General features: G+C 37.2%; 4 protein-coding genes across 19 annotated transcripts in view; 2 read left to right on the top strand and 2 right to left on the bottom strand.

Annotated features, from left to right (window-relative positions):
- The window catches only part of LOC130429521 (uncharacterized), a 37,657-nt gene extending 28,967 nt beyond the window's left edge, over positions 1 to 8,690 (top strand). For 4 of the 11 annotated variants that reach the window (XM_056758135.1, XM_056758133.1, XM_056758134.1 and 1 more), the window contains 3 exons: positions 1,485 to 1,588; positions 2,560 to 2,674; positions 2,927 to 3,706. In XM_056758135.1, the coding sequence (XP_056614113.1) occupies positions 1,485 to 1,588; positions 2,560 to 2,658 (203 nt within the window). In that variant the 3' untranslated portion in view covers positions 2,659 to 2,674; positions 2,927 to 3,706. Of the gene's footprint in view, positions 1 to 1,484; positions 1,589 to 1,712; positions 2,333 to 2,559; positions 2,676 to 2,926; positions 3,707 to 7,193 lie in introns of those variants that run through there. The other 7 variants (XR_008907624.1, XR_008907620.1, XR_008907623.1 and 4 more) reach the window with 7 other exon arrangements.
- LOC130429511 (natural killer cell receptor 2B4-like) overlaps positions 1 to 12,688 on the bottom strand; it is a 59,523-nt gene extending 46,835 nt beyond the window's left edge. The window contains exons 1-6 of one of the 2 annotated variants that reach the window (XM_056758112.1): positions 12,531 to 12,688; positions 9,871 to 10,194; positions 8,885 to 9,181; positions 7,162 to 7,269; positions 6,156 to 6,229; positions 3,854 to 4,952 (exon numbers count right to left, since the gene is read on the bottom strand). In XM_056758112.1, the coding sequence (XP_056614090.1) occupies positions 4,902 to 4,952; positions 6,156 to 6,229; positions 7,162 to 7,269; positions 8,885 to 9,181; positions 9,871 to 10,194; positions 12,531 to 12,615 (939 nt within the window). In that variant the 5' untranslated portion in view covers positions 12,616 to 12,688 and the 3' untranslated portion in view covers positions 3,854 to 4,901. Of the gene's footprint in view, positions 1 to 3,853; positions 4,953 to 6,155; positions 6,230 to 7,161; positions 7,270 to 8,884; positions 9,182 to 9,870; positions 10,195 to 12,530 lie in introns of those variants that run through there. The other variant, XM_056758111.1, reaches the window with a different exon arrangement.
- Positions 12,689 to 12,992: 304 nt separating this feature from the next.
- The window catches only part of LOC130429518 (natural killer cell receptor 2B4-like), a 98,985-nt gene continuing 85,150 nt past the window's right edge, over positions 12,993 to 26,827 (bottom strand). The window contains exon 6 of one of the 2 annotated variants that reach the window (XM_056758128.1): positions 12,993 to 13,029. The gene's annotated coding sequence lies outside the window, so the exon portion shown is untranslated. The remainder of the gene's footprint in view (positions 13,030 to 26,827) is intronic. The other variant, XM_056758127.1, reaches the window with a different exon arrangement.
- LOC130429513 (natural killer cell receptor 2B4-like) overlaps positions 21,438 to 26,827 on the top strand; it is a 78,425-nt gene continuing 73,035 nt past the window's right edge. The window contains exons 1-6 of one of the 4 annotated variants that reach the window (XM_056758120.1): positions 21,438 to 21,585; positions 21,964 to 22,287; positions 22,380 to 22,676; positions 24,411 to 24,521; positions 24,712 to 24,785; positions 26,064 to 26,786. In XM_056758120.1, the coding sequence (XP_056614098.1) occupies positions 21,537 to 21,585; positions 21,964 to 22,287; positions 22,380 to 22,676; positions 24,411 to 24,521; positions 24,712 to 24,785; positions 26,064 to 26,114 (906 nt within the window). In that variant the 5' untranslated portion in view covers positions 21,438 to 21,536 and the 3' untranslated portion in view covers positions 26,115 to 26,786. Of the gene's footprint in view, positions 21,586 to 21,963; positions 22,288 to 22,379; positions 22,677 to 24,410; positions 24,522 to 24,711; positions 26,038 to 26,063; positions 26,787 to 26,827 lie in introns of those variants that run through there. The other 3 variants (XM_056758119.1, XM_056758118.1, XM_056758117.1) reach the window with 3 other exon arrangements.

Raw genomic sequence — 26,827 nt, 5'->3', positions numbered from 1 at the left:
CTGCAGGAGGGATTTTGGCCCACTCCTCCACACAGATCTTCTCTAGATCAGTCAGGTTTCTAGCCTGTTGCTGAGAAACACGGAGTTTGAGCTCCCTCCAAAGATTCTCTATTGGGTTTAGGTCTGGAGACAGAACCTTGATATGCTTCTTACAGAGCCACTCCTTGGTTATCCTGGCTGTGTGCTTCGGGTCATTGTCATGTTGGAAGACCCAGCCTCGACCCATCTTCAATGCTCTAACTGAGGGAAGGAGGTTGTTTCCCAAAATCTCGCAATACATGGCCCCGGTCATCCTCTCCTTAATACAGTGCAGTCGCCCTGTCCCATGTGCTGAAAAACACCCCCAAAGCATGATGCTACCACCCCCATGCTTCACAGTAGGGATGGTGTTCTTGGGATGGTACTCATCATTCTTCTTCCTCCAAACACGTTTAGTGGAATTATGACCAAAAAGTTCTATTTTGGTCTCATCTGACAACATGACTTTCTCCCATGACTCCTCTGGATCATCCAAATGGTCATTGGCAAATTTAAGATGGGCCTGGACATGTGCTGGTTTAAGCAGGGGAACCTTCCATGATTTCAAACCATGACGTCTTAGTGTATTACCAACAGTAACCTTGGAAACGGTGGTCCCAGCTCTTTTCAGGTCATCGACCAGCTCCTCCCGTGTAGTTCTGGGCTGATTTCTCACCTTTCTTAGGATCATTGAGACCCCACGAGGTGAGATCCTGCATGGAGCCCCAGTCCGAGGGAGATTGACAGTCATGTTTAGCTTCTTCCATTTTCTAATGATTGCTCCAACAGTGGACCTTTTTTCACCAAGCTGCTTGGCAATTTCCCCGTAGCCCTTTCCAGCCTTGTGAAGGTGTACAATTTAGTCTCTAGTGTCTTTGGACAGCTCTTTGGTCTTGGCCATGTTAGTAGTTGGATTCTTACTGATTGTATGGGGTGGACAGGTGTCTTTATGCAGCTAACGACCTCAAACAGATGCATCTAATTTAGGATAATAAATGGAGTGGAGGTGGACATTTTAAAGGCAGACTAACAGGTCTTTGAGGGTCAGAATTCTAGCTGATAGACAGGTGTTCAAATACTTATTTGCAGCTGTATCATACAAATAAATAGTTAAAAAATCATACTTTGTGATTTCTGGATTTTTTTTAGATTATGTCTCTCACAGTGGACATGCACCTACGATGACAATTTCAGACCCCTCCATGATTTCTAAGTGGGAGAACATGCAAAATAGCAGGGTGTTCAAATACTTATTTTCCTTACTGTATGTCATCAATAGAGGGCTAATGTTATTTGATGAGTATAACTCTTAAGTTTGTTAGCCTTTTTGCTATGATGTTTGCTTGTAAGTGAATGAGAAACCTGTCAATAGTATTTGTTTAAAATACTTTTTCAGTCAATTCTGCAATGTGTTGTACACAGACTTATTTGAAAAATGTAAGTGTTTCTTCTCTTCATCCTTGTAGAGTCTCCTGACCAGCGGCTCATTGTAATAACAGCTGTCAGCTGTACAGCTGTGTTGTGTGTGATCATCATCATCAGCATCAGTGTCTACAGGAAGAAAAGAAGGGTGAGTTTCACCTTCATCTTACAGTATATAACAAAGAAAAACAACTTTCACAATGTTAAACCACAGCTAGAAAACATCATAATATAAATCAAATCCCTTTATTGTCACTCAACTATATACACAGGTGCAACAGTAGGTGAAAAACTTGGGTGCAGTTTTGACCAACATGGCAGTATGACAAACATTTCTTGTACACATTTACACAGTAAACATTTCTGTACAAGTGTTCCACCACAATACAACAAATTATGCATAATATACATGTAACTACACAGCATCAAATGAACACAATGTGCGTAGTGTACAGTGACGGATATGTACTGGTCCTGATGATGCGGTATCTCTTTCCTGATGGAAGGAGTGAGAACAGACCGTGAGTCGGGTGGCTAGTATCTCTAGTAATCCTCCTTGCTTTTTTCACACACTGTCTGGTGTTAATTTCCTGGAGGGAGGGAAGCTCACCTCCGATTGTTTGTACCAGTCTCTGCAGGGCATTCCGGGTTGAGAGCGCTGCTTTTTTCGTACCAGGCAGTGATGCAGCCAGTTAGGATACTCTCTGTTGTGCCGGTGTAGAATCGAGTGAGGTACTTTTCCCCAAGAGGTCTTTCACTCGATGCATGGAGAACCCTGCGAGTTCGTTGGCCGAATCTGGCATTCCTGCTGTTAGCCAGGTTTCAGTAAGGCAGATAATGCAGCAGTCCCTCGTCTCCCGGTGAAAAGTGATCCACGCACTTAGTTCGCAAAGTTTGTTATCGATGTTATTCGATGTGCTACTTCAGAACAAATGTTCAAAAGTGATTGTTTGTCGTAGACAATAAGGCAAACAGTATCCAATATAAATTGCATTTAGGTTGACAGAGGTCGACAAAACAAACAAAAAACGACAGAGTTGGTTCGGAGCTCGCGACGCAGCAGCCATACTCTGCGCCATCTTGGACTAAAAAGTAACATGTTCACTTTATGTTCTGCAGTTCCAAGGAATTCATCAGATGGTAGAAATCTTCAGACTGATGAAAAAAGAAGCATCAATACCAGCCGAACATCTAAAGAGAAAGTCTCAAGGTGTCTGAATGAAAAACAACACTGGTAAACATGCTTTATATACAAACACTCAAATAAAAGATGTGCGTGAGAGATAAATGTATTCAAATAAATGTTTGTATTTATATTTTAACATAATATCAATTATATGTAAATGTATATATATTTGTGTAAATATTTGTCATATATATAAACATGTGTTTCCTAATACTAACACACGTACTTTCTTAGTATTGCTATAAACACAACACATTTATTAAAATCAAATAGACATGTAATCTCTCTTGTTCTTCACAGGATTGGAACAGAAATCATGTGAAGGTGATTTGACCAGTATGCAGACACATAAGGGAGTGAAACTTTATCATAGAACATCAGAGCTCCCCAAAATCAAATGCTTCAATCTTCCCTTCTGTCTTGTAATAAAACAAATCTACATTATAAGTCACTTTTGACAAAAGCATTTGGGACAGTCGTGGCCTAATAGTTAGAGAGTCGGACTTGTGACTGGTTGAGGCTGCTCCGGGTGTATGTGTGTTCACCACTTCCTGTGCGTGTGCTCACTAATCACTGGATGGGTTAAAAGCAGAGGTCACATTTCGGGTATGGGTCACCATACCTGACGAATAGGTCACTTTCACTTTAAATGACTTATTAAAGGAGGAAGGTTCAGCCGATTAACAATGATAATTACAAGCTTATACCATAATCTATAGTCACCTCTTGTGCAATTTTATTGTAGTCATGTAAACTTTTCTTATGTCATTGTTGTCTCTTTTATTTTACTGTAAAAATTGTGATTCATTCTGTGCAACATTTTCCATGTTAAGCAACTTCAGTTTATTTACAAGCCAATTTCATCAGTGATCTGCAGCATAAACAGTAAAAACTCTTTTCACAAACCAGACAAAAACTTGTTCGTGGCACTTACAGAATATCAAATCCTTTGAGAAATCCTTGAAATGAACTGCAGCAAGGAGTGGATCTTTTAAAACTGGGCTTTTATAAGTGAGTGATTATAAGCGCATTAAACACACAATCCTCTAGATTCATTGTAATAAAATTCTCACAAAATTACTATGTTTTAATAAGAATGTAATTGTTTAGCTTTCCTGTAGCTCAGTGGTAAGAGCATTGCGCTAACAACGCAAGGTTGTGGGTTCTATCCCAGGGTATTGCAAATACCTATGTATAAATGTATATGATAAAGCAATGTAAGGCACTTTGGATAAAAGCATCTGCCAAATGCCTAAATGTAAATGTATGTAAATGTCTAGAATTTATTTTTAACCCTTACTTATAAAGTAACTTTTTCAATGCACTTTCCTTTAAACATATTTATTATAGTTTGACTTTATATTTTCTGCACTTTTTCCTTATACAAATGTTGATATAGCTTATACTCATACCTTTGGCTGATATTGCTTATAAAGTTTTGTATTATTTGCCAATTTTGTTGCCTGCAGTAATTTACTGATGTAGTGATTTTATTTTCTTACCTATAAAAGTGTTGCCAAGATTACTTAAATGGACTGTTTTTAACTCACCAAATTTTGGTAAAAAGTTATACTTTTCTTGAAAATATGGCTACAAAGTAATTTCCGTTTTTTAAACTGAAACTACAGATTATTGTTAGCAACTCTTCTTAAATACAGAAAAATCATGTTTTGAGTACTAAGATGAAATTATTACAGTAATAAGCTATACATCAGTTTCACAGTATTCCTACAGTAATATTACAGAAGATTACAGGCGTCTCTGGTGCCAGTATTTTACTCTAAAAATATAATACAGAACGTAAAATACAGAATTTCTTATTTACAGTAAAATACTGTAGAGCAACTTTACAGTATTCCTACCGTAGCATAACAGTAGTTGTCTGGCATCTGTGCCAGCAGTAATTTGCCGTTATTTTACAGAGAAATGTTTTACAGTGGCTCTTTACAACAGTGTGAAACTGAAATTGCAAGACTGAAAACACTATTTAAAAGAATAAATTTCTGTGACAAATGCTGTAGTCTAGTGGGATTGATTTAGTGCAAACTACTTTTTGAGTGATTAATTGTAAAGAACCTTCTGATGCTTTTTATGCTTATTAGTGTTTTATAAATATAATTGTTAATATTAAATGTAAAGCACATTGGTCAACATGTGTTCTTTAATTGTCCTATATAAATAAAATGACAGTTACTATACGAGCACACATAACAAGTAAAAGCATATTTAAAAGCAATTGTAGTTCCAGTTTAGCATCAGTCTGAGGATCTCAGAATCATCTTCTCATGACTCCTGTGTACACCACATCATCTTCCACTGCAGCTCTCTGACACACAAGATAAAAATATATACATTAATGATACGCTTAATCTAACTTCCAGTGGCAGTGTATATACTGCCCAACAGAGGAAAAGAACAGTAACTACACATTTGGTCAAAATTAAGATAAGGTTTGAAATGGGCGTTGTGACATCTGTTCTGTCTTGTGACCAGTCTCTAGGTTCAATTTTGTCCTGTTTCAGAGAAAAGAGAATATCAAAATTGCAGTAACTGGCTGCAATGACTGGCTGGTGTGAAAACTTTAAAGGCATTTTTCTCAGTTTCAGTGTTTGTGTAGTTACTGCACTTAGCCTTAGTAGGGCAGTTTAAATGACTGGTGTGAAGGAAAAAGTGCAACTAACGTCAGGACCACTTATGTCAAATGATATACAACTAAAGTTTAGAGACACTTGTGAAATGTTTCTCTTGACTTTAGAAACCTTTTGATCTGAAGGTGTTTGCCTTAATGTGTAGTCATCTGGACAACTGATGTGTGAAGAAGTGAAGAATTAAGTAAACGGCAACCAATGAGAGGTCAGAACAGATGGGAACTCCTTCAAAATGTTTAAGAAAATCTCAGGTGGAGTCATCTTAACAATCTGCTAGATAAAATGACCAAAGAACATTTCTGCAATGAAGATGATCTAATATAAATTGTTTCACTTTTTACCTCTGTGCTAGTACGGCTGCGCTCTACCATGACATGTTACAGTAAATTAAAGCTTTTCTATGATTGCTGTACATGTAGGGTGATTTCTATTATCATCCATTGTTTTCATGTATTTCATTTACATAAACGATTTGTTGAATGGGTCCTGTAGTTTGGGCGCATTTAAAGAGACTGTACGGTACACTGGCCTCTAGCGGTTGAGTTTGGTATTGCAGTCTAAATTCAAAATATTGGAGAGACAAGTTTTGCCAAGTAATGCTTCTTCTGGCTTTCTTTTGATTGTTATGAAAAATAATCTCCAGGAACTCTTTTGTTTGTGAATGTGTACTGGAAGTTCAGTTGGGTCACAAAAGTCTGCATGTGCAGTAACGTTTGTTTATGTTGTTTAGAGGAAACTGTGTATATGCACTTGACTACATATCTGTTTACTGATACTTGCATGTGGAACAGAGAAACAGAAGCTCTTTTATCTACATTATAATGAATGATTACATACACATGCATGTACAGGTGAAGCACACAAGTGATGAATGATCTCACCGGTCCATGTCTTTGTCTTTTAGAGAATGTTGGATCTGCATAAGTGATCTCCTCTTCACCAGTCTGAAGCGTTTCTATAATAATATCAAACATGTTTTAATATATGCAACAGTTTCTTTTCATTCAAAGCTATATATCATAGTAACACATTTACACAGTATACTGTTTCCCATAACAGATGTGACACTCTTTATGTTTTGTGATAGTTGTTCATAAGTCTGAGATATTAATGAGATATGACGTGGCCTAATTATCTTTCAGGTCTTAGAAAAGAGTGTCTCAATATATCACCACTTAATTGTGTTAATTACGGTATAGTTTGAATATATTGCACATTATTTCGTAATTTTCTATTGTCAGGAACCTATTTGGTCGATACTTTATCATAGTAGTGGGTGGTTTTACACCCGATTAACATTTTGTCTTAAAATAATAAACATGGGGTTTAAATCATCTATTGTGACAGGCGCAGTTCTTCACATTCATCTAACAGTGAACGTACAACCGGAATTCCGGAAAAGTTGGGACGTTTATTCAATTTGAATTAATCTGGAGTTTTGTTGTAGGAATTTGGTCCCATTCTCGCGTCATAAAGGTTTCCAGCTGCTGAAGAATTCGTGGTCGTCTGGACTAAAGGAAGGCCAATTCAGTACCCAGACTCTTCTACTACAAAGCCATGCTGAATCTTTTCAAAACTGCTTGCTATTTTAGCCATTTGTTGCCCCCGTGACAAAGTTTTTGAGACCTGTAGCAGGCATTACATTTTAAATGAGCAAATTGAGTGGATAAAAGTGTACAATTTCTCAGTTTAAACATTTGCTATGTGATCTTTTCAATTGTCTTTTCAATTGAACCTCAACATTTAAGAGACCCATAAACAACTATTTCAATACAAAACCAATCCTGATGCACAGACAACACAGCATATTTCAACATTAGGTGTATATACAAGATTGAATGGGATGGTCAGCCTTTATCAATTCTGAGAAACATGTAAAACCTTTACCGTGTTGTTGTGTTTTTCTGTGTTTTCTGCAGATGCAGTAGATCAGAAGTGCAGTTACAATCATCACAGATCCAGCAGCACAAGAGACTGATACTATCAAATGTGAAGCTGATACACAAAATACACATTCATAAACATAACTGTACACTCTAAGAACTGTTGTTACTACAGAATACATTACTATTTTACAGATTTGAAACAACTTGATGGTAAATGATGACCGAAGTTTCATTTTTGGGTGAACTGTCCCTTTAAATGTAAAAAGATATGTACCCACTCCCACCACACGAGGGCGCCCTCCCTCATCTGAACACGGACTTAACTCGATACATTCCTCACAGTAAACAACTGTATTCTTCTCCACACACTTCTCTCTTTTCCCTGCAGATCATTGCTGAGTGTTGCTCTACTTCTGCATTACACTGTTTATTTCACACCCAGCATGTTTTTGTTTTGCCCGTCCTGTATTTTGGAAACTTGTTTGTTTGAATTTCATATCTGGAGTTAATGTTAATGTTTTTTTTAAATAGCCTGGAAAGTTAAGTATGTGACCTTGTGCCAAAGGGGGCCATTGGGTTTGCTACAGTCCCAGGGCCCAATGTGTTCTTAATCCGGCCCTGTGTCTACTAGTGCATTAGTTGTGTCGATTATTTAAAAAACAGTTTGATAATAAATGTTTAATAATACCAGTAGTCATGTAAAATACTACAAAAAATTCCCTTTAACTTCAAATACTTGTTTTATATGTTTTTGAAGTTAAAGTATAAGTGAAATTAAAAATGTTTTTAATTTTTTAATTTTTATTTTTCATGAAATATTGCGGCATTTACTAAAAATAGTTAATCAATGTGGGTCATTGTCTTTTAAAAATTTGTGTGCACTCATAATCGTCTGTTTAAATCTGAAAATGCACAATCCAAATTTGTAAATATCCATCTTAAATGATCTTCAAATTTTCTTTCATTTCTGGGTGGACTGTCCCTTTAACGCATGACACAATAGCTTTGTATGCTACGTCCTGACCACCACGGCTTCCCAGTCATTCCTAATTTGACTCACCAGTGTTTCTTAAGGCCTCTCCAGATTACACGATTTTGGCCCGATTTTTATGTCGTAGACGTTGGACATCACAGTAACGAAATGGGGCGTTGAGACATGCAAGATTCAATGATGTCATCTCGTATAGATATGGTGCGCAGATTTTTTCTTTTGCGAACGAGACTGACAAGCACGACATATAACACACGTGTAAGCCTGCATGTACGTCTCCATTTGTTTTACATGGAGACGTACACGCATACATCACGTCAGGTAGACACGTTAATAACGTGTGGCTGTTGATCTATACAGACATCACGGTGACGTCACGTAAGTGTGTGTGTCGAGCTGACTAACGTTCTTATTTTAATTCTGTACAATGCATTTGGTTTCCCAGTAATAGATATAACTTTGTGATTAAAGTGTATTGTCATGTATGATGATTATACGATCTCCCGAGAGGCAAATCAAATAAAAGTTTAGTTTACAAAGGCTGCCGAGGACCACTTATTTTACTATTTGCACTCGCTAAATACATAGTGCTATAAGTAGAGATTATAACTTAAGTGACAAAGTACACTCTTGTTATATAGCGTTTGATTTAAGCAAAAGGGGAACCTGTTTATACTTCTTTTACAAAAAAGTTTAGTTCAGTAAAAAACTAAAAGAATGACGTGTGACTCACCTGAAGACATGTGACAGAGTTGATTGATGTGTAGATGTTGTGTGAGGTTTGTGATGGGATTGTTGACCACACATCTGTATGTGTTTGTATCCTGATATTCCACCTCCAGAGGTAGAGAGAGTCTGATGTTGAGATCAGACACACTGATGCTGGACAATAAACTCTTTCCTTTGTACCAGGAGACACTCACATCATGTGACACATTCATCACTGAACACAACACACAACAACATGATGATGAAGATGATGAAGAACATTGAGAAGAGACTCTGGAGATGACAGGAACAGACAGACCAGCTGAAAAACATTTGAGAATCAATTAATGATAAACAAACTAAATATGTTTACATACGTTATACAGTGGTATGCAAATGTTTTCACACCCCTTGCAGAATCTGGAAAAAGCTGAAACGACTGTAAAAATAAGAGGATATTTGAAAATGAAGGTTTATTTTGAATTGAGTCATGCACTGAGCAAGTTATTTCACTAGAGAAATGTTAGTATATTTGACTCATGTGCAGCAGTAACTTTATGATGTTGAGATTCATCTGTTTACATTGAGGACAATCAAGAGACTCGTACACAACTATTACAATAGATACTATAGTGCTGCCCATGAAGTCAACACCATTCAGTTAAAGTCAGGTGAGTATAATCCTCTGAAAACTGTCATTGATTGTTTAGGTGACATCATACAGTATTAACAATCAGGGGCGTCTAAACTTTTGCACGGAGCTATTTTTAGAAACTCTGTTATTATTCTTCAGTGTGAACTTTATGTTAACATTTCTTTAGTGAAATAACTTGCTCAGGGCTGGATTAAATTATAAAAAAAATCCTTAATTTTCCAAAATCCTCGTATTTTTCCAAAAGTTTCAGCTTTTTCCAGATTCTGCAAGGGGTGTGTAAACATGTGCATACCACTCTATATGAATAATAATACTATCAGGATATTTAAAATGGATTATAATATTTCTCATCTCACCATAGACAGTAACACTGAAGTGTTTGTTTTGAACAGTATTTCCAATGATCTCTACTTGATAAAGTCCAGTGTGTTGAGTTGTGATGTTTGTGATGATGAGAGATCCAGTCTGATCATCTATCTCTACATGATTCTTTAATTTCTCACTGATAGATGATGTTTTTTTGACTTCTCTGTTGATTTCAGCTATAGTCTCATCTGGACGCTGAACACCAAACATCCACAGTATCACATCATCTGTGTGTAGTTCAGTAACATCAGTGTGTAGAGTAACATTCTCTCCCTCCATCACTGACACTGACTTCACTTCATCACCAAACACACCTGAACAACACAAACACAATCAACACTTTAGTTTGTAAGGCGTTTATGAGAACTTTGGGTGCAAAAATGTACTGTAGTGTTCTATAGCATTAACTACATTATAGTTTATGTAAAATATTAAAGTATAAAACAATTTATCAAATAACTACAATATATGATATGCTGTCAAAAATTTAGGGGAACATTAACAAATGTATCTTGTATCTATAATCATTAAATATTTATTGTATATGACATCATCATGTGTGACATTAGTTATAGAGTCAGTTTACAAATCATTTTGAAGTCAAATTGAACTCTTCCATAATTACTTCAATGGGATATGTAGACCTATACATTTAATATTATTTATGAATATTTAAGGTTGCCATATCCACCGATGGTTTGGTAAACATTGAGATAAAATGATACTGCTTGCAAAAAATTTTTTTTGTAAAACAGTGAAATCTACTGTAGTGATTTTAGCTGCATTTTAAGATAACAATGAGCTTAACTTACCAAATATGATTCTCCACCAGATCTATCAAGATCACATCCATGAAATTAGTTATTTAAAACGTCTATTTCAGTCAAGAAATTAGTTTAGCTCAAAGGAATATATGTATAATAATCGTCATTACACATACATATCTTACAATTTCTGATTAGCAGTATAGTGGTAAAAATCCTATATGTAATCGTCCAGCAAATGCATCAATGATTTTATACACTAATGTTATCTCATGACCATAAGTAACATGACTTTACTAAACAGAATTAAGCCCCAAGCCGGGGTGGTCGTTGGATTGTCCTCCGCATTCTCATTCTTTTCCGTTCCAAATTTTAATTCAAAAGCCTCCTGTCACGGAACGTGTGGTGAGAGAACCGAATTGCAGGCAGACGGTGGTGAGGTTAAACAAAATACTTTAATTAAAGGACACGAAAACACAAAAGAAAAACCCACAATGGGGTAAAATACAGGGGACAACAGCGACAGCCAAACAGGAGTGAAAAACTCACGGAGGGAAAACAAGCTGTAACAAAAATCTAAAAGAGAACGAACTGGAGCAGAAGCGCTCGAGCAGAAACGCTGGGACACAGCATGGACCATTTTTCAATAAGGCAGTTCCAACGGGCATGCGGACACAACAAGATACAAGAACGAAAGAGCACAGGGCAGATATTAAATCGGGAGACGAACAAAGGATAATTAACAAGGAATAGGTGCTGGGGATTAAGCACTAATGGGAACGTTAACAAGGAAACGAGATGGCCGGGAAACACTGACGAGACACAAGAAAGAGCATGACACATCAATATATAACCTAGCCATGACTTTCTCACACAAAAACCTAGGCTATGCCATGACTCCGCTGCAAGAACAAGAATAAATATGACATGATAGCGGAATCATGACACCTCCGAAGTGGATCAGTAATGGTGTTTTAAATGCATACCTGCCCTGCCCCCAGATGGTCTGCGGTCCAATGCCATGAAAGTGATAAGTGGACCAGAGAAAGTTCCTTTGTTTTTCATGGCGCCTCATTTGCATAGCTCTGACAGTATGGTCAGTTTGCGTTTAATACCTAAACTTAGTTATGGACATAGTATGATGCATTATGATGTGTTTTTAAAACATAGCTCATCATATAGGGAATTCAGAGAGGTGTAGTTACATATGAAACATGCAAGGCATTGAACTGTGAACCATCCCAACGTATGAATACATCAAATGAACCCTAAATCAAAACTTGTATATCTAACAGTTACAGACTATTTACAATGGCACGAGCGTCAACACACAACCTAGACATTTAGATACTTTTACAGAAAAGGATAGTTTAAATCACATGAGTTTCTATTTCTTAGAGAAGTTTCTCTGGTTAGCCTGATGTTAGATGTTAAGTTAGAGATGACACAGACACTTATCACCAATACTTTGAAGCTAAGGAGTCGTAAATATCCTACAGAGAAACCAAACACTCTCGCTGAGAGTTCAAAACCTTAAACCAGACTCCTGGAGCTAGGTTTTGCTATAGTCTTTTGATGATGGTATCTGGAAACCTGGACAAAAGTGAGTGAGGGGGTTTAAGGCTTTCCTCTCGATGATCCAGTCACTACCCAATGGAACACCAGTGACCTCAGCCATCGAAGTAAAACATTATGTTTAAAAATACGGTTGTTGCCTGTGACTTTTGTTGTACTGATTATTACCATTGACAAATTGTGTTTATACTGAGAAAATCATTCTTAATGTGGTTTCTATGTGTACCTGGAAACAGTGTTTTTTATCCTCATTCTGATAAACCAGTTAATTTTCACAAGCTAAAAGTTAAAGAATGTCAAATATCACTTACCGTTGAAATGCCCCAAACACAACTGCACAAGAGCAAGAACACAAACCATATTCTGCAGAGATGTGTGAAGACAAATAAGAGTCATTTGTGATGTGACACAAACTGTGTGATTTACTTCCGACACACATACAGCCGTTTGCGTGAACGTGCACGCGCTTCTGATCTCTGCGTCAAACTGAGGGGAAACTTCTTACATATGCATTAAAATATCTGATGTAATCTGAATGTAGTGTTGCTGTGGGTGTGAATCTTTGACCTTTGACACTTCAGTGTCTGTTTGAACCTTATGTTGAGGAGTTTAAGTATATTTATGTATATAAGTGCGTTTGGAAAGATGATGAGTGGAAACTTTTCAACTGAAAACTAAACACACAAACTAACCACAAACACATTATAACACAGACGAGCTCTTAGGAACAAACTGTTTGTCCACTGAACACCGGAGATCACACCTGTGATGAGACCACAACACTTTCACTTTGACTCACTCATCTGTGACCTCTGTCACACTCATTCTACATGATAAAAACCACACGCATGTTTATTCGATCGATAAGACGATAAGTAATAGATAATGTTTTAATGAACGGTTAATAACGGTTTTTGTTTCACAAATTGTCAGGAGTGAGAGGGGAGAACCCAGATGCAGGCAGCGGTTAAAGGGTCAATAGAAACAAAGATTTACTTAACAAAACACAAAACAAAGACCCATGAGGGGGTAGAACAATAACAACAAGGGAATAATATACGGACAACTCAGGAAGGTAACCTAACTAAATCTGGACTAAAAAAACACTTGTCTTGTCATGAATCTCTAGGATGAACCCAATTGCAGGCAGAGACAGGACAAGACGAGATTGTACGGGGTTAACAGAGGTATTTATTGACAAACACTATAAAAACTGACAAAACAAAACCCACGAGGGGGAAAACAAGACAGGAGTAAGTCAATAATCTTAAACAAACAAGGACACGAACTAACTAAACTATAAAACAAAACCCTAGAACAACAATGACTAAACTTACTAGATACGGGGAACAGGAACAGGAACACGAGTAGCATACAGCTTACAGAGCACATACATCAAACAGCATAAACACATTCAATGCACGAGCAACAAAACAAAGAAACATGAGGGCTCTTTATAGGGGAAGGTAATTAACACTAACTACGAAACAGGAGGGTAGGGCAACGATGACGCGACTGGGGAGAATATGGAAAGCCACAAGGGTCAAAAACATCTCTCCCCACATAAAACCATCAGGCAATGCCATGGCTCCACTTGAGACAAGAATAAAACATGACATGGTAGTGGAACCATGACATGTCTAGACTTGGTTGTAATCACAAACAGGAACAAGACAGAGGAGTCATGAGCGAGGTAGTCTCAGCCTCAGACGTCACGACCCGTGGGCTGAGCGTCTGACGCTTATGGCACACTTTTTTGGAAACACTTCAGCGAGTTCAAAGTCGTTGTCTGATTAGTTAAATTCCACAGGATTTCCGGGAGACATGTGTGTCGCGTTCTTTGACGGTCAGCCAGGGAACAAAGCAAAGCGCAGAGACTTTCATTATAAGACTTTCGAAATTATTGAATGTTGGGATTTATGGACTTATGAGTTACTTCGGACTTCGGGATTTCTTAATCATTGGGTTGGAGCAGGATATAGGACATGATGTGTTTTCTATGCCTTTTATACCATTTATAAAGAGAAATATTTTGCATTATAAGTACTTTGATGTTTCTTGTTTTTCTTTGGTCTGGTCTGTGGCACTACTTTGGCACACACGAACAACAACAACAACAACACTACTTCTTCTTCTTCTGTAATTGTGTTGGTGGTTGAAATTCAAGTTGAGTGTATTACCGCCACCTTCAGTTTGGGTTGAGAAATAATTGTTTGAGGTGCGCTGTTGAAATGCATCCAAATGGGAACAACTGTGAACAGAAATTTTTCCGCAAAAAGTCGCCGGCAAAGCGGTGTTGGGGGGGCCGGGGTGGCCAAAGATTAATTTATGGTGGCCTTACCCTATTATAACACAGCTCTTTTTCGCCACCTGCTGGAGTATTATAGAAATGGTCAATAAACAAATCAGTGAACAAATCATTTTGGTGAACAAACTGAAAAGGAACAAATCACTCAAATCAATAATTTATTCCCATCGGGAATAAAACATTTAAGGGAAGCTAAATGCGGTAACAAGAGGGGTTTGCCAAAGAAAATACCAGAGAGAAGACATAATAAGCTTGTTCGACTTGATGTGGCGCCGCAAGATCCGACAGAAGGATGAGATCAAAGTACCGCCAGAGTTATTCGAAACCAAACTTTGAATGTTTTTTCGAATTCTTGTGACCGACAATAATATGCCTCTCTCCACACAAAACATGAGGCTCTGTCATGATCCTGCCACCAAACCAAGAAAGACATGAAATGAAGTGGCAGAACCCTGACACAAATATTATTAAAAAATAATAATTCTTGTTTTTGAATATCGATTCATCAGAGGTAGAAGGTGATTCTCTTCTGGATCTGACATCATAAACCAGAACAGCTACAGTAGCCACGCCCACCAGAGCAGAGACGACCAAGCGGATTACAGCTTCAGTAAAACCACAACCACAGACAAACAGAATAAATTAAAGAGATGTTTGAATTTTAAATACACTTTTTCATCTGAACATGCAAAAAGTAACGACTGTAAACATTACATGACACACCTGCATCACCAAACACTCCTGAACAACACAAATAAAAAATATTTTTATTATTACAGGTAGAAAAACAAAAATGTGTTTATTAATGACCACATATAAGTTCAAATAAACTTTTATATGAGAGTTAGAAAACCACAAATAGACAAGAATGAACTGAAATACTCTTCATAATATTAAAACAATTCCTGTTCAAGTAAAAAAAGATATAAAAAATTATGTGAGAATTTATCAGTGAGTGCAAACCTGTGAGTTTAAGCAGCGCCTGTTGATGTGCAACAGCTAATGTGTGAAAACCTCAACATTCACCTACCATTCAAACACTGCAGAAAAACTGTCACACCCTTTCTGGTGCCACTTTATTTTCTTTCTTAAAGAAGACGTCATGAAAATCCCACTTTTTCTGTGTTTTAGTGCTATAATCGGGTCCCCGGTGCATCTTGCAAACCCAGAAAACGTGAAAAATAAGATCCCAGTAAGTTTGTTTTGGTTTGCCTTTCCCTGCAAGCTAGTGAGAAATCGAGCCGCTCCGATTTCGCACCGGTTATGATGTTGTGATTCTACACCAGGGGTGTCCAAAGTGTCCTGGAGGGCCTGTTTCCTGCAAAGTTTAGCATCAACCCTAATCAAATACACCTGAACAGCGAATCAAGGTCTCACAAAGCAGACTAGACACTTCCAAACAGGTGTGTTGAGCCAAGTTGGTTCAAAACTCTCAAGACTTTGGCCCTACAGGACCAACATTGGACACTCCTATTCTACACAGTTCCACCCACCGCGGCCCGCTATTGTTGTTTTCACAAGCGACAGCGGTATACGTGACGTCATGGCTAAAGTTTGTGGATAACATGCAATGTAGTCGCTGCACAGAGTCCAATCCTAGGAGGAGACAGCAGTGGATTTATTCCATTTTTATTGGAAATCCCTCAGAAGCCATAAGTAAAAACCTGCTTGTTTGATCGAATCCCTTCAAACCAGAGTGCTTTTTCAACCTAGGACAGTACAAGCAGGATTAGCTTCAAAATTGTTCCTCAAGAGGGATCGAGACCGGCTGCATGAGACAAAACTGCCGATGTGAGTAATATTTATGAAATGAACCGCACTGAGTCGGGATAAAGCCTCCAGTCTCTGTGCAGAAGACTTTCCCTTGAAAGCATGTCCGCTGCATGGTTCAGACGACCAGGAGAAATATGTGTTCCCCTGATAGAGAGTAGATGCCCACAGTAGGAGCCTCACAGCCTGCTTGAAAAGGGTTCCGGAGTCAACCCCTCCCTTGCAATTTATGTACGAAACCACGGACATGTTGTCGGGATGAATCAGGACATGTTTGTGGTCCGGCCTCGACTAGAAAGTCTGAAGAGCTAAAGACACCGCGTTCAGCTCCAAACGATTTATGTGCCATTTGCTCAGTGACTGTGACCAAAGACCAGACGCCGGCATCCCCTCAAACACCTATCTCAAGGACGACACATCCGTCATAAGCACTGTGCGCCTCGTCACCAGCCCCAGGGGAACTCCCCGACTGAGCATGCTCAGGTCGAGCCCCTGAGGCAGTTGTGTGTAACCGGGACGCATGCCCGACTCGAGGACCATGGCCACCACGGAACTCTGGCCTTCAGCCAAAACTGTAGTGGTCGCATGTACATAAGACCAAGGTGGCAGACTACCGACCCAATAGACCCAAAAGCCTTTGAACGACCTCAGGGGAACAGACCGAACCGGGCTGAGCATGTGCAGAACTGAGGAGATGGCCGCGCATCTCAACTGAGTGGAACATACCCCCAGATACGTCATAGACTGACTCAGAGTGAGTTTGCTCCTCCGATAAGACATGCCTTGAATGGCTTTCCACGCGTCCAGGAACAGACATAACGGCCGAATCTCTACAGGCGTGACCATCAGTGGACTGCTTAGAGAAGCACTCAATGCACTGGCAAGACTAAATGCACTGGCAGGGAAATGGCTGGTGTGTAAGAATATACTGACTCTCATCCATAGGAGCGGCCGTGGACGAGGGAAGGCTGGTTATAGCAGACTTTGACCTCTTTTAACTGATTTGCAAATAAAAAACAAAAAAGTTTTGCAAATAAAAAGCAAATTGAGTAGCAAATAAACACACATGTGACTCACCTGTAAACTTGTGACAGAGTTGAGTGATGTTGAAATCCTGGACGATAAATTCTTTCCTTTGTACCAGGAGACACTCACATCATGCAACACATCCATCACTGAACACAACACACAACAACATGATGATGAAGATGATGAAGAACATTGAGAAGAGACTCTGGAGATGACAGGAACAGACAGACGAGCTAATTAAGAGGTTGACAGATTTCACGTTTTAATCAATATTCTATTTTATTGTATAAACAAAATGTGATCTTGTGCTTTGTTCACTGAATCTAAACCTCAGTTCCAAACAATAATACAAATATAAATGATGAAATGATTGGGTTATTACATATGATGTCATTTTTAAGATGAATTAGTTATCTATCTATTGAATCTATAATACTAACCATAGATTGTAAGATTAAATCTTTTTGTATGAGGGTTTATAGATTCTGCTGATCTTCAGTGTTTATGGTACAAACATGGTTACCTGAGATACTCATACTCGCCAGCAGAGAGCATTATCCCCTAAGTTTTAGTTGGACTCCATTTCCCATTGGCCCTTGCGCTGCTGATTACACCCAGGCCTGGAACTCATTAACATGGCTTTATAATCTCAGGGTATTTTCCAAACGTGAGTGAGCATCCCTATGCCTTACTGCCTTCGAAGGGCTGACTTTAAGTGAACTGTTTGTAGAATATTGGGCATGACTGTCTCTCGTGTATGCGTTTGGAATTCCCTTAAAGGGAATGACTTGCCAAATGTTATCTTGACAACACCGCAGCTGCACTCTTAATCCACCACTCAGTTGTTAAAAATAGACAGTATATTTCAAGTGGGTGTAACACAGGGTTTCTGCCAATCTCGTATTAATCTTGAGTACCTATAGAGAAGTTTTGCATACTTTGTATCTTCGAAGAGTATTTAGTTTGACCACATTTATAAAAGATAGAGACAGCTGTACGATTATTTCCAAAATCATACGGCGCGTGCGGGGGGGAGGGGTAGACTGAACCAAAGATCACTTCTGAGTGGAACCCAGGGAGTCTCTGTGAAGGTTCAGTAAAGATCTCTCCTACAAATCATGTGTGGCGTCCTCCAGATTCATTTTTTAAATTGAAAACTACACACATTTTATGTGTGTTTTTTACCAAGTCTTATAACTTTTGCATTTACTCAAAGGAATGCAACAACCAGCAGTACACACAAGCACATCACAGATGGACTCACTTTCACACATCACTCAGTTCTTCTCTTCTACTTATAAGACAAAACACACAGCATTAGCCTGACCTCTACAGGTCATCACAACAACTAACACTTCATTGTCATTCTACAACACACAAGTGCCACACAAAATAACAATTAAGACCATTTAAATATCTAATAAGTTTAAAATAATAATACTTGTTTGCAACACTATCTTGTAGAAATGCCCTGAACCCTTGAGTGTTGACTTCACATGTTCTCTCAAAAGTGTGTTGGGCTTTAGTGATGCTCACATTCAATCTGAATTTGCCAGATCAAATGAATTGCAAATAAATTTTAAAATTAAAACATAGGTAGTATCAAAATATATTATAAGGGATGTAGCTGCAAACTGTATATTTACACAACAAAACATCTAGACGATGATAAATAAAACACAACTCTGTGTAATAGAGACCTCTAGTGTTTAATAGAAGAAACTGCAGGTGACTTTACACAGATCTGATGAAGACCTCACATTTATTTATTGATCTCAGGAGTTAATAAATGAGTGTTTATGTAAGTGCAGTCATACTAAAGCTTTTACATGATGTTTAAAATACATATAAATAAACCCTGATGTGAAAGATTTTTTTTAATATTCTAGATTTGTTAACTTTAAATCATTGACTTTAATATAAGAGACAGAATGTCCTGCTGTGGTAAAGTGATGTTGTGAAAGATCAAATACACATCAGATCTGAACACACATAGATTGCTGAGTTGATTGTGGTTTTCAATGGAAATAACACACACACACTCACACACACGTCATATTAATTGTGTGGTCTAATAATATATGTTACTTAGGTTTGGCACTACATAGAGAAACACATCATGAAGACTTACATTTGACCCAAAATACATATTTGATCATATTTGTGTGTGTTTGTGTGCGTGCGCAGTGTGTGTGTGTGTGTGTGTAGGTGTGTGTGCGTGTTTGTGCTCTTTGTCCATAACCACACAGAGGTTTCCTTTACTGCATCTGCTTTCAAATACAAGTGTCAGCATTTTTACACATGAACACTCAACAAATCTGATCATAAACACATTGTTCAATAGATTATAAATAAACACACACACACAATAAAACTCTCTAGTGACCTTAAGTGTGTTTAATTATTTAGTCTCTGTTAAATAATAAGATGATAAGTGTCACAGTTCTTCTGCAGTGGTGAAGTCTTGTGGTTTTCACACATTCAGTTGTTGCTCAATCAACACACGCAACTTAAACTCACAGGTTTTGCACAGACTGATATTCTCTAACAATATATTATTTTTTAGATGAACATGGATTGTTTTAATAATATGAAGTGTATTTCAGCTTCTTGTCGATTTGACGTTGTCTAACGCTCATGTAAAAGTTTATTTGCAGTGATATGTGATAATTCATAAACACTTTTCTGTTTTTTATCACATAATAAAAATAATGTTTGTGTTTGTGTTGTTCAGGTGTGTTTGGTGGTGAAGTGAAGTCAGTGTCAGTGATGGAGGGACATTCTGTTACTCTACACACTGATGTTACTGATACTGTTCAGTGATCAGTTATAGACAAAACAAAACCATTTATCAGTGAGAGATTGAAGAATCATGTAGAGATAGATGATCAGACTGGATCTCTCATCATCTGTATTTTCTGTCCTGTTTTTACAACGTCTGCTGTGCTGATCTTCTGGTTTATTGTCATTTTTATTCTTATGTCTGTTGCCACGTGATTCATCCATGAGTCATCTTGAGCCCCCGCATCTCTGTATACTGTGGTGGGCTATATGAGACCCACTTTTATTGCACTTATGCTTTTTGTTGTCTTTATATTGTTCCAACTGCATCCATTGTTTACCTCATCTCAAAGTCACTTTGAATAAAAGCTTTTGCTAAATGACTGAATGTAAATGACTGGTAATAAACAAGAATAAATAACACACAATGATCAAGAAACATTAATAAGCAACCGTCAGCCAAAATCTAATAAACCTCATCTTATACCTGATTCAAGTCACATTTGAACAGAATACACATGCGTGTGGTTTTTATCATGTAGAATAAATGTGACAGAGGTCACAGATGAGTGAGTCAAAGTGAAACTGTTGTGGTCTCATCTGTTTAGTGGACAAACACTTTGTTCCTAAGAGCTCGTCTGTATTGTAATGTGTTTGTGGTTAGATTGTGTGTTTAGTTTTCTGGTGAAAGTTTCCACTCATCATCTTTATAAATGCACTTATATACATAAATATACTCACAACTCATCAACATAAGTTTCAAACACACACTGAAGTGTCAAAGGTCAAACTAAACTCTCACTCATGACGGCCTACACTACATCAGATATTTAAATGTCAGCAGTTTATTTGCAAAAATCTTAAATTAATCATGTATATGTTTACCTCAAGATAACAAACGAGAGTATTAGATGTGAACATTGAACACCTACATGTTTAATATACAGATGAACAATTTGATGACGTCATTCTGCACTTCAACTTCTCATCAGATTCTAGAATGTGATTGGCCATTAAAGGAGAGGAGCACATCTGTCACTTCACTTCATTTAAACTTTATTCTTGAAATATATCAAACCATCATTTATGATAAAAGCTCACAGTGACGTCACAGAGTCACAGATGAAGAGATTCAGCTGATCTCAGATGTGGTCACATCCCCGAGTTTCAGTCAGACATCAAAATCTCTTGACAAACTAGATGATGTGTTTAACACATTCATTTTAAATCTCTATTATTCTCTCACTCTATAAGAGCTAGAACTCATAAAACTATAATAAAGAAAGTTTGTGAGTTAAAGTTGTTCCGTCTGTCTGACGCAGAGATCAGAAGCGCGTGCGCGTTCACGTGAGTGTCTGTATGTGTGTCAGAAGGAAATCACACAGTTTGTGTCACATCACAAATTTGTCTTCACACATCTCTGCAGAATATGGTTTGTGTACTTGCTCTTGTGCAGTTGTGTTTGTGGCATTTCAACGGTAAGTGATATTTGACATTCTTTAACTTTTAGTTTGTGTACATTATGAAAATTTACTGTTTTTACAGAATGAGAATAAAAAACACGTTTGCCAGATACACATAGAATCCACATTAAGAATGATTGCCAATAGTAATCAGAACGTTATCAGAACAGAATCATAAAAATCTTGTATACTACAGTATTTAATAGTCAGGCTAGTTGATAAATTATTTTGTACTTTAATATTTAGCATAGTACTATTCAAAAATACAGTACACAGTCAATTTTACTACAATTTGCTATAGTTCATTCTATAGTATACTGCAGTACATTTTTGCACCAATAATTCTCATAAAACCTGTAAAACTAAAGTGTTGATTGTGTTTGTGTTGTTCAGGTGTGTTTGGTGATGAAGTGAAGTCAGTGTCAGTGATGGAGGGACATTCTGTTACTCTACACACTGATCTTACTGACATACAGACACATGATGTGATCCAGTGGATGTTTGGTGTTCAGAGTCCAGATGAGATTATAGCTGAAATCAACAAAGAAGCTAATTCAACATCATTTATCAGTGAGAGATTGAAGAATCATGTACAGATAGATGATCAGACTGGATCTCTCATCATCACAAACATCACAACTCAACACACTGGACTCTATAAAGGAAACATCATTGGAAATACTGTTCAAAACAAACACTTCAATGTTACTGTCTATGGTGAGATGAGAAATATTATAATCACTCTTTCAAATATCCTTATCATTATAAATCTAAATTTTGGTTTGTTCATTTCATCAATTTTATTTCAGCTGGTCTGTCTGTTCCTGTCATCTCCAGAGTCTCTTCTCAATGTTCTTCATCATCTTCATCATCATGTTGTTGTGTGTTGTGTTCAGTGATGAATGTGTCACATGATGTGAGTGTCTCCTGGTACAAAGGAAAGAGTTTATTGTCCAGCATCAGTGTGTCTGATCTCAACATCAGACTCTCTCTACCTCTGGAGGTGGAATATCAGGATACAAACACATACAGATGTGTGGTCAACAATCCCATCACAAACCTCACACAACATCTACACATCACTCAACTCTGTCACACGTCTTCAGGTATGTTTTTTTTATTGAATTGAACTTTCAGATTTACTGTAAATGAAGTATAGGTTGATAGAAAATATAAAAACAACGTCACATGATAAAAGAAATTCACATACTAGCAAAAAGTCTCATCAAACAAATAGGTTTTAAGGCGTGTTTTAAACATGTTCACTGAGGTAGATCTTCTAACGGACTATTCCAGTACTTAAGAAACCTTTGCTTTTTAAGCGTGACCGAGGAGTTTCAAGCAACAAGTGGTTTTGGGATCTCAAAGACCTCTGTGAGCTACTAAAGTTGATAAGATCAGAAATATATTTTTGTGCAAATATACTTTTAATCCAGCACAATACATTTACTCATTTAGCACTGAATTTTATCCAAAGCAATTTAAAAATGAGCCAAAAAGTGCCCTTTTAAGTGATGTGAAAATGATCTCAGTAGGGGTGTGATGAGTTGCTTGTGCTTAATGTTAAAGTTTGGCTGTGGGATGGAAAATGACGTTGTGGAATGGTCGGGCCTATCACTGTAGCTCTTCTCACAGTACACACATACTGTACATCGTTCTGTTATTAGCGTGTTCTGTACAGTAATGAGAAAACAGGTCACGTCACAACACAATGCACACTCACACAAATGCTCCCAAATATATTTGAAGGTCACACGGATTAAAATTAGGGAATTTACTCAATCTCATGAGGATATGATTTATGGACGTGTAGACACTTGACCAAGTGAACACGCCGTAAATGACATGCGCTAATGTAATTTATTGTTATTATATGGCCAGATTTTGCACCACTTCAGGCCGAAGCTGTTTCTCTTCTAGCAACAACCATTCCTGGGTGAAAAGGATTTTCGAATTAGAAAAGAAAGTGGGCGTGGCTTGCGTTTTTCATTGCGAATTGATTGGTTGTGTAATCAGGGGAAAATAAAATGACCCACATTGATAAACTACTTACTATAAATCCTGCAATATTTCATGAAAACATGGGCACTGTCGTTTTTATATTCGCTGGGACTTTATAAGGTTTTTATTGGTAGTATTTTACACAACTATTGGTATTATTAAACATTGATATAGTCCAGAAGTAGAGCAAATGATCTGCAGGGAGACGATAGTGTGTTGAAAAGAATGCAGTTTTATTCATATGTTAAATAATGTATAGAGTGTAATTAGACGAGGGCGCCCTCGTGTGGTGGGAGCAGGTGCATGTCTTTTTTTGTCAAAGGGACAGTACCCCCAAAAGTGAAAATTATGTCATCGTTTACTCACCTTCCAGTTGTTCCAAATCTGTACGAATTTATTTGTTCTGATGAACAAGATATTTGGAAGAAAGATATTTGGAAGAATGTGTTTAACCATGGAGATGGTGGTCTAGTGGGTTAAACCACAGAACTGGTAAATCAAAGGTTGCTGGTTCGATCCCAGCATCCACCACCAGTGTGTCCTTGAGCAAGACACTTTACTCCATGTTGCTCCAGGGGGATTGTCCCTGTAATAAGTGCACTGTAAGTCTCTTTAGATAAAAGCATCTGCCAAATGACTAAATGTAAAATGTTAACCGGACAGATTTTTTCCACCATTCACATCCTTAGTAGGACAAATAAAAAGAAGACATTTTGAAGAATGCAGGACAGCAGGTTTATGACAGAAATGAAATAATAAAGATTCAATAGTAATGTATTCTGTATTAACAAGACTATTTCAAGTTTACAGTTATTTTTATGAATGTGTATTTTGTGTAGCAGCTTCACATTTGATAGTATCAGTCTCTTGTGCTGCTGGATCTGTGATGATTGTAACTGCACTTCTGATCTACTGCATCTGCAGAAAACACAGACAAACACAACAACACGGTAAATGAAAAGAAAGACATAAAAGATAATCAGACGGCAACATAAGATCTCATTAATATCTCAAACTCATGAACAACTATCACAAAACATAAAGAATGTTACTTCTGTTATGTGAAACTATATGTGTTACTATGATGTATTTTACATGAAAAGAAAGTGTTATATTAAAACATGTTTGACATGATTATAGAAACTGTTCAGACTGATGAAGAGGAGATCACTTATGCAGATCCAACATTCTGTAAAAGACACAGACATGGACCGGTGAGATCATTCATCTCTTGTGTGCTTCACCTGTACATGCATGTGTATGTAATCATCCATTAGAAAAAACAGCATCTTCTGTTCCAAATGCAAGTATCAGTAAACAGATGTATTCAAGTGCTTTTTCATCTTAACAACATAAACAAACATAAACAAAGGTTACTGCGCGTGCACACTTGTGTGACCCCCAACTGAACTGTAGATTATTTCTGATAACAATCAAAAGAAACTTCTTGTCTCTTCAATATTAAGACTGTGTAACCAATCTTAACCACAAGATATCAGTGTACCATATGGGCCGCAAATGCATGGGCAGGCGTAAACGATGTGACATCATAGCCCGTATTCATGAAAAATGTTAGCGCAAAGAATTGCTCCTAGTGACAATATATATACATAAAGGTATATATATATATATATATATATATATATATATATATATATATACATATAGTGCGAATGTGGGAAAAATCTTTCCTGTGGCTCAGTGGTAAGAGCATAGCGTAAGGTTGTGTGTTTGATAAAAGCATCTGCCAAATGCATAAATAACAGGAAAAAAGACATGTGCGATGACCCATACTTTAAAGCAGTCTTATTTTCCTTCTTGGTCAACCAACCAATTGTCATACATAGCAACGGGTCAGTCCCACCTCTTCACTACGATAAAGTTTTTGTCTTTTCCTTGCTCAGAGTTTCTCTCAGATTGGTCTTGAATCACTTTTAAACTAAGACTCCAACCTAGACATTTAAAAAAAAATTAAGAGCTTTCTTAGAGGATTCTCTGCTTTAAGATTACAGGCCCAGATTATGAGGGGATCCCCAACAGCCTGTTTTGTGTCACTGTTGTGGTTTAAAGGAGATTACAAAAAGAAGAATAGATGGATTTGTATAAAGACAGGGTGTTTCTGTACACATGCTGGCGACTCAAAAGTGCATTTTCTGGGATTGAGCCACTTTAAATGTGACCAAACTGCAGGAGACATTCAACTCTTTGTTTCTTTAATAAACTGAATATACGACAAAGTTCAACAAATCGTTTCTTTAATACAATTCTTATACAGTAATTTAATAATATAAAGTAATATGAACATAAATAAAATATTGATAGTTGTATTATTATATTAAAATTCAGCAACATTATCTCTTACCAAATCATACATTATCTCTTAGCTTTGTGTTGTGGGTCATGTATATACACTTTTCACTGCAAGTTATCTTTAGCATATCATTTCCTTCTTAACTTGTGTATGTTGTGTGTGTATGTTGTGTGTTTGTCAGAGAGCTGCAGTGGAAGATGATGTGGTGTACACAGGAGTCATGAGAAGATGATTCTGAGATGCTCAGACGGATGCTAAACTAGAACTACAACTTCTTTTAAATATGTGTAATGAGAAAAGTGTGGTTGTATAGTAAATGTCATTTTATTTATAAAGAACAATTAAAAGAACACATGTTGACCAATGTGCGAGATTTATATTACACTTATAAAACAGAAAATAAGTCACAGATTAAAGTCTCATGATAAAACTCTCAGACAGCGGTAGCAGGCGGGCTGTTCCAGTGTCTGTGACTTGTGCTTCAGCAAAACCCTGCATCACTCTTGTTTTAGACCTCAGAACTACAACACATTCATTGCAGTTAAAAGCATCAGAAGGTTCTTTACAATTGCTCACTTAAAAGTAGTTTGCACTTAATCTGTCGCACTAGATAAAACACTTGTCACACAAATGTATTAGTTTGTGAGAAATGTGTTTTTTCAGTGTTACAATTTCAGTTTCACACTGTTGTAAAGCATAACTCTAAAATATTTCTCTATAAATAACAGTAAATTACTGTCGGCACAGTTTTTCACTGTAAACACAAAAAAAATGTTTTACAGTATTCTTTTATTTTTACAGTAAAACACTGGTAAGTATTATATACAGAATAAGTAATATTCTGTAATTCTACAGTATGAATACTGCAGAACTCATTTACAGTTTATTACTGTAAAAACGACAACCCGTATGGGGTTTAAGCAAGATCATCAAAAAAAAAGAGTA

This window comes from Triplophysa dalaica, chromosome 10, assembly GCF_015846415.1.
Source record: "Triplophysa dalaica isolate WHDGS20190420 chromosome 10, ASM1584641v1, whole genome shotgun sequence".
Lineage (NCBI taxonomy): Eukaryota > Metazoa > Chordata > Actinopteri > Cypriniformes > Nemacheilidae > Triplophysa > Triplophysa dalaica.
The sequence above is the reverse complement of the archived record's forward strand: the minus strand, read 5'-3'. Positions and strand labels throughout refer to the sequence as shown.